At 41.2% G+C, this 13,438-nt stretch overlaps 1 protein-coding gene across 1 annotated transcript in view; it reads right to left on the minus strand.

Annotated features, from left to right (window-relative positions):
* Nucleotides 1-12,627: 12,627 nt before the first annotated feature.
* antxr1c (ANTXR cell adhesion molecule 1c) overlaps nucleotides 12,628-13,438 on the minus strand; it is a gene marked incomplete at its 5' end in the record, with an annotated part of 30,797 nt that continues 29,986 nt past the window's right edge. The window contains one exon of the mRNA XM_079181983.1: nucleotides 12,628-13,438. This exon is cut by the window's right edge and continues 161 nt beyond it. Within this exon, the coding sequence (XP_079038109.1) occupies nucleotides 13,342-13,438 (97 nt within the window). The 3' untranslated portion in view covers nucleotides 12,628-13,341.

Raw genomic sequence — 13,438 nt, forward strand, 5'->3', positions numbered from 1 at the left:
GATGTTCATTTCTTTCTTATAATCAGGAGATTTATTAGCTGATGGGATTTCACCAAACTCGTACCATGAACAACGAGGTACTCAGTGTTAAGGTATTTATATATGATTCGGCTTGGTATGTGTGTGTTAAGGTTTTAGTGAGATTTAACTTCCAGAGTGCGCAATCACATTCCCCATTCAGTCATACGACACTTACACTTTCCTTTCAGTCTATGGTTGCTTTCCTCAGACTATAAATATAAATTGTGTTACTCAGATCCAGTACTCTCTTTTTCTCCGTCTATCTCTCTCTCTCTCCTCTTCTGGTGACAGCTCCTTACCGACGCTGTTACCATTGAAACCAGTAATCTCACTGTGTGTTTCCCCACTAAGCATCACTTTGGTCACGAAAGAAAACAGATGTTTGAGCATGTAACTTTGCTGGACACAAATGTCAGAATGTGTATACACAAGAGATGGTCGCAAACCTAAAACACAGTGGTTTAAACATGGTTCAAACAATCATGTAGGCTAAACCCTGGGCTCTTCATCACGTCCACGCTGGATTGCAGCGGTAAAATGCCAGATGAAATTTCATGAGGCAAAGAGTTCTCCTCCATTTACTCTCTATGAGAAATAAATAAGCATGATAATTGGGTATGGGGACTTAATGCAAACCAGGCCTGCAATACGCATAATAAATTTGGAAAGGGAAAGTTTGCACATGAGCACATTTGATTGAGAACAAATCCCAGTGAAGCAAAAAATACTGTAGACTGTGTCCTGGCTGCCCTGCTAATGTGTCCACTATGTAAATGTCAGACTTTCATCCGGTCCCTGAATTTTGGTCACTTCATGCCCTCCCTGACTGTGGTCGTGTCTTCTGTGTTTTTATACTTTCAGGCATCTACAGTTCTTTCCAAAACTCTAAAACGCTGGATACGGTTGGTGTTCTGGTTCCTGTGGTGTGTGTAGTACAACTGGAGCAATCTAGAAGCTCTTCAGGGATTGAACAAAAATGATTTGTGGGGGGTCAGAAAAGGGTGGGGGTTATGTTTTCATTCATTTATTGCAGGACCTTTGAAACAAAGATGGAGGCTTGGACTTGGACACAATTTAGACTTGGGCTGCGCACACAGTGACTTGAGACTCTACTTATAGACTTGAAATAAATGGCTTGAGAGCATCTCTGGATTTGAGAAGCTAGAAGGACGAGTTCAATTATAATAGAATATAAACAGTCACCAGTTGGAGACCCAGTGTAATTATACAATACAGTTACCCTGAGTAATGTTAGTGTTTATCCTTTTTTGGGGGCAAAATAGATATTCATATTGCATTGCAATAGCATGTTTAAAGTGATCATATACCAAACAGCTGATCAATGTATGATACTGTATGCTAACATATACAGATTCCTTAAAATACAGCTGTGCAGTCTTCTAAACAGAGTGGATGGCAAGCAGCAGGGGATAGAACATATGTGATATATTCATAGACATAGATGTATAAGAAGTGGACGTAGTCGTCGTGACGTCACTTGTTGGTTTGTGGACTGTGGTTTTCAAGCCTTGAGTTCTGCATTTAGGCCGTCGCCATCTTGGATTTTGGCCGTCGCCATCTTGTTTTTTTGCAACCAGTAAATGGAAGTGATCCTATTTGGACCACGGAGGAGTGACGTGGAGACGGCGTATACGGCTCTGATAGCAGAAGTGACCTGTCAATCACAAGGTAGCCACACCTTAGCGCATTCCATCGTCTATTTTATTGAAGAAGACTTGAAACTAGCAATTGAGACCGTAAACTCATGTTTACAATGTTTACTGAGGTAATAAATCAAATGAGAAGTAGATTCATTTTCTCGTAGATTTCTATTCAATCAGACTTCATTTTGCAACTGTATTGGCTTCACTTTTCAGAACCGGAGGTTGCCGCCTGTTTATCTTCTCCAAATGTATGTTTATGGTTTAGGCCTGTTGTGCAAGTGAAATTAACAAATGACATATCAGGCCTTCACACACCGTGGAACACCTTGAAAAAACTACATTGTGCACAATGTGACATTGTTTTTCTTGGTTCGAACGTATCAAGCTTTATCTACACGTACTGCTTGTTTCTAAAAATCCCCCATTAAACCTCCCTTTAAACCAGTCCATCCTTATTTCTCTTGATCCATGCGAACAGCTCTATATGTGTGTATGTCTGTATGTGTGTGTGTGTGCGCACATGCACGTGTGTGGGAGTATTGGAACAAACTGTGCTCTATTTATTTATCTTTCTTGCTCTTCCCACTTCCTGGTCAGCGGGTTACACGGTAATACAAGTTGTTAAGGTATGATCATTCTTACTGGAGACAGTGTGGGTCTAACTAAACTTAACCTGGAGGACCATCAATGTTTCTTCACAAAAGAGTCCAGTTACTAATCATTTGGCAACACCGATAGTTCAATAGAACAGTGTTGTTTTCCCAGTTTGCCGCGGTAGAGAATCTATTCAGTGAGTTCCAAGAAGTTCTTCATGGAGTATTTACTGTGAATATGTCAAAGATTGTGAGCTGGAGATAGGAGATAAATAAAGGCAAGGAGATAGGTAGGGAGCTGAATCTGTAAGAGCTTTACTGAGTACATGTGAGGGGAGGAGGTGATGAAGAGCTGGAGGTGGAGGTGGGGATTCTGTGCCACACAAGTTGCCCCTGAGGCCTGAGTGGTCGCGTTGGCTTTGGCAGGAAGAGGGAGGAAGCAAAGAGGAGGGGGGTGTGTGTGGAGGGGGGGCTGTTGAGGGCAGCTCCTGGTGCCACGTTTGCATCACAGAACTGTAATTCCTTTCAGTGCTGAGCGAAGCAGAGCTGGCACTTTGGCTGCTTCACTTTCTTTCATTTTTTTTTTGGACCGTTTTTGACCAGTTGCTGCTCCATTGACGCCCACAAAGTGACTTTATAACAGCAATGTGTGGGTTGTATTTATTCTTACCTTTTCTTTTTACAGCGGTTACATCTCCCCTTTGTTTGGATCTCCTTCTAACGCACCTTTGCAAAGCCCCGCCCTCCTTTGTGCCTTCGTTGCTATGTCGGTTGAGTTTTCTGATAATAATGGCAGTTTAACCATCTGAAATCTTTAGTAAGTTTTCAAACAATGGGTCCCTGAATATACACAGAATGATCTAAAGTAATGACTGTAGCTAGCAGATTTAATCAGCTGGAGCTAGCTAGCTCATTTAGGCTAACTCTTGACAGAAAACTCATGCTGTATCTCAATTTGCATTCTTCCGTACTTACACTTGCTATTTTAAGTGCATATGTGTGTGTTCAGTCTGACAAGTATGGCAAAATGCAGGGCCCTAGATGGTGTACTTAAGAACAAAAAGTTGAGACACTTCTTACCCTCAATGGCCACCATCTTGGCCACGTAGCGGAAGGGGAAAGACCTTCAAACTTGTGAAAATGGTGGAGATGGCGGTGTATTTTCCATCTTGCACGCATAGCTTAAATGCCAACAATTGCAGTCAAACCGGCGGTTATGTTTGTCAGGTACCTTTAAAAAGAAGAAGAAGAAGAAGCGGTCATATCTTGCGCTCATAGTTTCCGGTAATACCACACTGAAAAAAATGATTCGGCCCCCTTGTAAATGTTACATGTCTTAATCTAGCTTATTTAATCGATTTTAATGTGTAATTGAATCCTACGTATCTTTTTTAATTAATCTCAAAATGTTCTGCGCTCGTTTAAAATGAGTTAATTCCATTCAGGTAAAAGTAATGAGAAAAAAATATGTACAATTTAATTTCCACACGTTTTCCTGTCTGCGCATGGGCAGACTGCTAGAAATTCAAATTCTGTAGGCGGGATTGTTTTCACTCTACTTCTATGAACTGTATTGAGAGGGACCCTTGATCATGGTTCTAACTTTATAACACAACAATGAATAACCCACAACTAACGCTATTTAACAGGGCAAAACACCACGACACAACAGTTTGTGACACAGAAACAATTTGTAACACTAATAATTGTACATTTATAAAATTTCACCGCCGAACTGCATGCTGGGTACAGCTCACTCGCCTGCTAGCACAACAGTCTGCTAACAGCTGGGAGATGCTCATCACGTGCACAACGTTACATTAAAGAACAGAACAAATTGATGCAGGATGAACATAGACAGACCAGAGATGCACCGACAGAGTTTGACACATATGCAACGCTGATTACGTTTAATATGTGTGGCATTTGTAATAGATGTACGTTGGTATATAGAGGGTGATAAGACGCTGTAAAGGGAGGGACTTAGGACCCAGGGGAATGTAGGTGAAGGAAAGCGGAAGAGACGGAAGACACGCCACACGAACAGCTGTTCACCGCTCGTCACGATCCTGCAGACCAGAGATTCTCAACTGGTGGGTCGCCGCGGACCCGTTTTCAGTGGGTTGCGGGCCTTTGCCTTATGCAGCGCACTCATTCACGCTCCTTTCCAGCATTTACGGCGCTTGTTAAGCGGTGCAGGAAAAACGCCGACCAATGCGTTGTAAATCACGTCACGTGATGCAGTTTAGCCAATCAAATAAGGGTATTCTGAAACGTTTCCTTACTCCAGTGAGATGTACCCACACCGTGACACAGGGAGGAGAGACAAGGAAAGACATCATAGAGCAGATCTCATGAGAATCTATGTGGAAAAATCTCCTGTCGATTTTAACAATTGAAATTGCTGAAAAGACCGCATTCTTACACCAGTGCTGCGAAAACATTGAAATAAGAGTGTATTTCTTCTGCACGCTTGGCCTTATGGTGAGGTGTAAGAGTTTGAAAAGAATACCGTGGTACCGTCAAAGTTATGCAAAATACCGTGATATACATATTGGGTCATATCGCACAGCACTAATTGAAAGTTAAGATACTAGTAATAGCTAAAAATGTTTAACTAAATCAAACTTAATTTTAGTTTGTGGAAATTAAACCATTAAATTGATCTCAATCTACTAAAACAAAAAAGGTAAATAGTATTTGAGGTTACATAATACATTTGAGTATACTGAACATGAACATAGTGAGTAAACTTTACTCAAAATAGTTGAGGTTAAATTATGAATATAAATAAAGTAAAGTCAATTTAAAATATATATCTGGATTTAGATACATTTATTTCGTGCGACCACTTACCTAAAAAAAATTAAGTAAATCCAACACAACATTTTTTTCAGTGCATGACAGCCTTGTTTGATTTGTCAAAATTCATATACTACACAAGCAAGTACATATTGTACACAGTATACTACATGGAAGTGTAACGGAAGTATCTGAACACAGCTGCAATCACTGGTTGGGGGAGGGGGTTTAGCGAACAGTCAATTGCCTCTAAAGCACCTTTAAAAATAGTGTGTGTAATGCACAGACAAGTAAACAAAGACATGCCTACTGACACAAACAAACACACATTCAACAGCAACCAACCCTCAAACTATTGTCTCCATCTCTGCCTGGTAATGACACTGTTCGTGCATCATCATAAGATGAGGAAATTGCATGACTTCGAGGCGGCTTGGACCAACGCAGACTCGCCGGATGTCAGTAATTGTGTGTTGTCGCTGGTTGGAATGTGTCTCTTTCTTCGTCTTTTGTTTTTCTTTTAATTTGTGCTGGCCAGAAGAGTATCTGTGGGATCGCAGCCGAGGCCTCTTTGCATGCAAGAAAGAGTGATGTAACTGGAAAAAAAAGAATCAAAACAAATTTGGCGCATCCAAAAAGTGTGTCACTACACACATAAAACAGATTCTCCACGGAAAGTGACTAATCAGTTGGAACCAAACAGAGTGTTTATGATGATAAAAAAAAAGTAAACTAAAACTAAAACACCAAAAATGAAATACACTTTTCAAAAAGAAACTAAAAGCTGATGGGAAAGGTCATACATCTAAACTAGCCCTGACATGAACTCATTCACACAGTCAGTAGCCCTCAGTGGTAGAGTAGATTCGTCAGCCTCTGTGGCACTTGGGGTTTTCCAAAGTCCACGACATCATCAGTGTTGGAACATAACTGAAGAGTTGAGAGTTGAGTATATGTGGAAGGGCCTGTTTAAAAACCCTTTCACCAAAAACACAAATCATTTGAAATCAACGACGTGCATATTCGATAACTTCGAGATTTGTGTTTCGCAAACGTCAGCATGTTTATGAATTTTTCTTTTTACTGACAATTACTTCTAAACAGGGAAAGATTGCCTTTATTCCATTGATATAAACCCGCGTTGACTGTTGGTAGGAGACAGGCTCCTTTATCTTGGTGCTGGGCAGACAGAGTACAGTGCGCTTATCTGAGATTTCTCACTGAAAACAGCTGCCTGCTAAACAGAAACCGCTGAGGTTGAGTTATAGACAGCCAGGTAAGATAAAAGTTTTCTCACTTCAACAAAGGAAGGCCAAACTAGGAAGACAGTCTGAGCAGGCAAACAAATCCGATAAGGAGAAAGGCAGAGAGTCATGAAATCAGACAATCTGGAAAAGACAAGAGTGAAGATATATACTGCAAAACTAATCAGGGAAATGAGACACAGGTGAGCGAGTGGGTGGAGATGGCCAGGTGAGGAGACTGAAGGGAAAGGGGTTGGATCTCTAATAACGGGAAGAGTTAGTTAGCCGATCGGACTGATCTGATATTTCTCAATATCACTGACGTTTCATATCAGACTGAAGACAGATCACAGATTCAACTCAAGTGTATCGCTCTCCAACTTTATTACTGATTCACCATTTGCTTAAAATATATGTCCATTGCAGGTCTGAACAACAAAAGGCCTACAAACAACTTTCTTCATTTATTAGAAAGACTTGACTTTTCATAATCTGATATTTCATTCAATATCTGTTATTATGGATACAGTTATTAAAGTCAGAGAGAGAGAGAGAGTCTGTCTGTTGGCAAGAAACACCTTTTACATAATTCATCGTCATTTCCATTCAGTAACCTGAGGCGGATAATTCCTGGTTTGATATGAGTTACATCATTTCAATTTCCCCCGACACATAGCCTTATAAATACTTTCTAGTTTTCAAAAGATACTATAATCATGTTCTGGGTTATTAAATATTGATTTTACAATCAGAATATCAATAAATACAGACGTAAATAATGAATAAATCATATAAACGTATTCTGCCGGTGCAAATCGATCCTGTAGCCTCTAAGCAGGATTCAGTACACAGTGTGAATACAGGATTAACTTTAACAGATTACAGGCTACATAGAGAAAGCACTGCTGCTCTGGAAGTGATGATAACTGTGTGTCTTTATCAGTATTAGTACAATTCACATGTCTGCAGACACAAACTCCATCAAAAGTCTCTCCAGCTGTTAAAGCCGACTGACAGCCCATCCAGCTGGAATCAGCCGTTCCACCGTCATCAGAAAAAAAGACATCGCTTCAAGTGACGCTTCAGAGCAAAGGACGTCTCGTCTCTCGATTCCTTGTGAGGGGAAAACCTGGATGCAATTAAGAGACTTGGGATGTACCCAATGATTAAGATCTGTCTGAAGTCAAGACAAAAAAACTGTGAAACAAGAACACAGTTTGAGTCTGAAAGATGTTAAAATTGCCCCGTGCAGCAGAGGAGAACTACAGAGGTGGTTGATAATTCCATAATGCTAACTGACTAACAGGGAATGTTTTGTCGGCCAGCGAGACCAATGGTAACAACACAACATTATAATAATAATTGAGAACAGATACAGATGTTTCAAATCCAACTAAGGGAGGGAAAGAGAGAAGAGGGCACGGTCTCACATAGAATTGACACTCTCCTGGAAATATTTCAGAAGAATGAAAACACATCAAAGACACGAGAGAAGAAGATATCATGATGCAATGTATCATTATATTTATATATAAGATCAAACGCTGTACATATCCAAACGTTTAGCAGGTATGCTAGGCATCATTTACAACAAAGGTTTATTTTAAATCCTCAATGAGACCACGAGGAGACAGTTTCGGAAAAGTTGTATGTGCAGAGTCCAGAAAGCATTACATTACAGGTTTCCTCCGTGTAGCAGTAGAGGATCAGAAACAGTGAATACGGTCATATAAACTCAGCTTTAACACAAAAAAAACCCTCCACTGTGCTTACAGGACAGCTTTCCATCTTTCCAGCCTGCTGTTTGCATTCACACCAGTTACCCTGGATACCAGGGGCATCAAAATATAGGCGCAATGACAAATACCAGCATCTGTGTGTGTGTGTGTGTGTGTGTGCGTGTGTGCGTGGGTCAGTGAGGTTCAGTCTGGGCGGTAATGTGAGACTGAGATGAAACACTCAGCCATCAGCACATTCCTATGGGCCTCGGTTTTCTTCAGCATGGAGAGAGAGAAAGAGAGAGAAAAGAAAAGAAAGAAAGACAGAAAAGAAAAAGAAGGGATGTCAGTAAAAATAAAAGGAATATTACAGACAGAGAAACCCAAGCAGCAGTAAACATGTCAGCTACTATAATGGATGCAGTTGCCTCCTGGGCCATTCGGTAACAGCCGTAATCATACAGCAATGACTGCTCCACCTCTCATTAGGACAGCGTGTATAAGTCTGTATGTTGTTGTAGTCTTTATATATAATGATACGCTTCATGGAGGCTTTGCACAAATCTGCCTTCAGCCGTGTCTGCTCCATGATGGCGGTCGACGGAGGAATTCACTTCCCACAAATATTGTCTGAATATCTGCGGAGCAGACTAGAAGCAGGAGCGCTGGCATTGTGATGTGGCTGAAGAACCATTTAATAACCACTTATTATGGCGCGTACCCAGACTTTCGTTTTGACGAACGTTTCTTTGTTGACATAAATTAGGCGACCAGACAACTTTCAAAAATTCGCAGCCTGACGTTCAAGTTGGCCGCGAGTTTGAAGAGACCCTGCAGCCTCGGGGAAACAACACGGTTCAGTTTTCAGTGTCTTTCCTCCTGGCGACAAAGTTTAGCAGGTAAGTGGCCTCTCAGGAGAGTAGAACAGGTCAAACACAGGACTTGCAATCAAGAGACAGGTGAAGTTACGTTAGTGACGTTTCTGACGTGTTTGTACCTTGTTTCCGAATGTATGTTATTTGGTTGAAGTACTCATTTTAAGCCCAACCATGATGTTTTTCCTCAACCTAACCAAGTGGTTTTGTTGCCGAAACCTAACTGACCGTCACCGTAGTTTTGTTGCCTGAGCATATGGAACCATGACCACTTCACGGTAACAACGTGGAGTAAAATGACTCCCGAAAAGCCTAAAATGTGTAATAATGACAGGGAAACACTGACTAATCCACTTCCACAGCGTCGCACGGCTGTCGTGTAGTTCGTCGACGGCCTAACGTTAGCTCTGTACTTCTGCTGATGTTCTTCTGTTCAGGTTTCACAAATCACAAAAGTGGTGTTCATTTGTGAAGATTAGAACTTAGTAAGTAGCCTCATCACAAACTTCTATTTGCCACAGAGCTTATTTCCTGCAATATTCCAAACTCCAATGGAAAGATCCCATTTGGCTTTTTGTCGAGGGAACCAGTGCGATGCTAACTTCCAGTGTTGGCCTACAAAAAAACATCATGCCTGCAGCACCATTGAGACAATAAATGGTGAAACGGTTAAACAGAAGGAAGTCTCCCCGCCATCATTATCTTGGATTATGACCAGCCAGTGAAATAGGTTGTGGGATGCATTGTGGGATAGATTGGGGCCATTACAGTAAAACCTAGGAATCCAAGACTAACTAACGGAGAAATGGAGTACAAATGAATGACAAGGAGCTTTGAGAGCCGGACAGTTGACTTGAGATGGGACTGCGAGGGAGAGTCCCAGCTGATGTTATTCTTGCTTTTTGCTTTGTTCAGCTCGGTTTGGAGGACCGACTGCCCGTCTGCCTCATTTTCTCCATTCTTTTCTCCATTTTTTTTTTCTTCAGCCCACCCCTTTCAACATCCCACATCCTTCTCTCCTCTGCATGCAGAGGGGAAAAAACGCAGACTCCACAGTAATTACCCAGCTGGAACTGCTCATGGCTTTTCGGGCTGTATTAAATTCATTACCGACCAGAGAAACAAATTTTGAATACTCCCTCAGCGCAGAATGTGTTTTTTCATACACACTAGGTTAGAATGTGACACCTCGATTGTTGGCATCCTTGTAGCTGGACGGGGACGCTCAGATACACTTCGGCACACTTGAATTCACGTCCAACAGTTCCATTGTTCCCCGTCTCGTTGGTGCCTCTTTGACGATTTGGGAGGTAGAGGTGGAAAGGTTAGTATTAAGCTTGTGACCGGAAGGTAGCAAGTGGTGAACCCAGCGCAGCAAAGGAAAGAAAAACGTATTCGGGGTAAATTCACCGGAAAGCACCCTTCTATCCATCAGCCTCAGCAGAATTAAAGGATGAGGAAAAATCCTCTGAGCGAGACCACTTTGCTGGTTCTCTCTTCCATAACAGTAACCAGAACTCATTACAAGTGCCGGATATTTCTGTATTTGTGTCTACATGCAAAAGATTTCTGTTTTTGACTCGGTTACGCAACCGACTTTGTTTTAGGTTAATTCACTTACCTGATCAAATGTGTGGTCATTTACAACTGTTCCTGCTATGAGCCGTCAAAAATGTCACCCATTATAAAAGGCCTGTTGTGATAAAGCTACGCTAGGCTAAACAGGACCGGGAGCATGGCCAAATAAAAAGCCTGGTAATTCTGCGCTTAGCCAAAATGCGTGTGCGGGTTAGTATACAGGGCTAACTGTGAGTGGCACAGTTATCTACTGGCCACATTTGCAGGGACACTGAATCCTGTATGACACATGAGTCCAGGCACAAATCACACACAGACACTCTCCGGGAGAAGCTTGGAAGTCAACCTTTATTGATACCGTGTAAAAAAAAAAGAAAAAAGGAAGAAGTAATTTCAACCAACAAGAGAAAATGATATACGTCTTTCATATTTGCTTCAGTACTGCTGTTTATACGTGTGAAAAACACAGATTAACATAATGTATCTCGTCTTGATTAGGAATGACATTGAGCTCTCATGGCCACTGCAGAGGTTCCCCTTCAAACGCTGATCTGCGTTTATACTGAAATGCTTACAGAGGTGACCTGAATTACCACATTGTGAAGAACAAAATCTCCCAAGTCTCTCAAACAATAAATGTTTAAAACCTTAGTTTAACAATTTTGTGAATTATAAGTGAAACATCTACCATCTGTATATCTGTATGTTCTGAACAGAGCAGAGATAAAACAAGGAAATGCCCACCGCTGAGTCAAAAGTAGTAATACTTTGTGTTTCTATAAGGGAAAATGTAGTAAAATGTAATGCTAGAAATTGCTCGCGAAACCTGATTGTCTTATCTATGTCTAATTTGTGGTAATTAATGGTAATTAATGCTTCCCAATTCATCTGTTGATTGCAACATGTAGCACCTTGACATTCAAATGTCTTCTAACTGAGCTGTATTGGTATTTATGACAATAATAAAGCAACTGATGCATCTTTCTTCTAGCTCAGCTATAAGGCACTGAGAGCGATTATGAATGCATTTAGTAAAAGGGTACAACTGATAGACGTACTTCAAAATAAAGGTATGAAAAAAAATCAAACAAGAAGAAAATTCCAGAGTGAAGTGGATAGAGGAGGAATACCAGCGTTTTTTTAAACCTCTTTTCTACACACCGAAATCAAAATGTCATAGTTCTGTCCACTTTTTGGGGGGCCATTTCCCCCCCCCCCCCCCACCCAATTTAATATTAGCCACTGCTAACACGTACACAGCGGCACCTTTTGCTAGCAAGGTGGTGCGTAATGCACACCAAGATTGATGCAATTTTTCATTTGTTTTTTAACAAATAAACAGTGACGGGGTTACATTCAGTTTGAAATGTTTCTCAGTGTAGCTGAGGGGTTGTGAAACGCTGGTACGCCTTTTGACTTTTAACTGGCTAGCTGTTGTGTTTCTAAATCCTGCGCACAGTGTCCGTCTGGTTGGTTGGACACCTTGTCGATATTCAAGTACTCCTCTATTTCTCTCGGGGAGTATAATAAATTAGATGCTCTTTGAACTGCCCTGCAGTTGCAATGTGACCGGTGATGATAAAACTGAAGAAATAAAACACACATATTGGTATTAAAGTACAGTTTCAGGATTGTGTTTGAAAAAGTATGAGGAGAGACGTTAACCTGATTTCTGGTTGCTCCATTTCAATGTCGAAATGCTGACAAAAAAAATGAATACACACTGTAGTTGTCCAGCAGTCAATTTACGCAGATACCAAAAAAAACCCGCAAAAATATATATTGCTGTATTCTAAATTCAATGAAACATGAAAAGGTGGTTATGGACAAAACCCAAAGCCTCAAAGATATCAACCAACGTAACATTAAAAACGTATCTCAATCGCATATTGTAAAAACATACCTTCCATTTAACATCTGTACACTTCCCTGTCACTAATGGTACACAAACTGGACCACAAAATCATGTAACTATCATTTCTGTAATAAAGGGTGGGAATTTGTTAGCATGTTGTTGAATAGAAGAAAAATCACAAAAAGGTGAATAAAAAATCTCTTTGGCACTGAGAACAGTAACCAAAGTTCAAATTGTAAAACATTTTTTTTTTAGCAAATTTGATATTTTTTATCTTAATTACTCAACACCGTTAACAACACGACCAATTTAAATTTCTGTGTAATCTAATTCCCAAAACCTCTGATTCACAGTCACAGCAATGGAGAAAATAGTCCAATCCATTCGAGGTTTTACCGGGTTAACTCAGATTTTCATGTACAACCTACCTTTTCGGCTAACAACGGCCTCACTCAGTAGTTGATGAAGACGACAAAGAAATTTCATCCATTGCAGCTTTTTTCCCGTGCACTTCCTGTGCCTACATGCTTTGCTGTCCAGCAACAATCCACCCTGACCTCACAAACGCCAACACTAAGTAAAATATATGTGCCCAAATCACCCCGTTCACCCTCTGTGTGGGACACAATGTCAAGTCAAACTGCTTTTTTTTCCAATATGGGAGGGGGAGGGGGGAGTTCCACTCAACGACACAGAGATTGCCTTGTATTTCTACGTTTATTCCTCCGGAGTTCATTTTTTTTGTTTGAAATGACTTAAATGACACAGATACAGTTTGACTTGACAGTCTCCCAGACAAGAAGAGGAACAAAGTACGACTGGGACTGGAAATACTGCTGATCTTTGGCTTATAGCAGGAGTACCTTTGGCAGCGAGGACCACAACCTTCGACTGAAAGAACTGGTCAACAGAGCGGTAAGTCTCTGACATCAAAGTGGGTGCGTTGGGAAGGGGGATGGGGGGGGGGGGAGTTTTCTTTTGTCTGTGTGATTCAGGGTCGGAGGCTGGGCGGGGGGCGTGATGGCGGTGCACAAGGAAGCCCCGGGGGCGTGCGGGACGGCGGCGGTCCCGGGGGTACCTGGCCTGAA

This window comes from Pholis gunnellus, assembly GCF_910591455.1.
Source record: "Pholis gunnellus genome assembly, chromosome: 21".
NCBI classification, from domain to species: domain Eukaryota; kingdom Metazoa; phylum Chordata; class Actinopteri; order Perciformes; family Pholidae; genus Pholis; species Pholis gunnellus.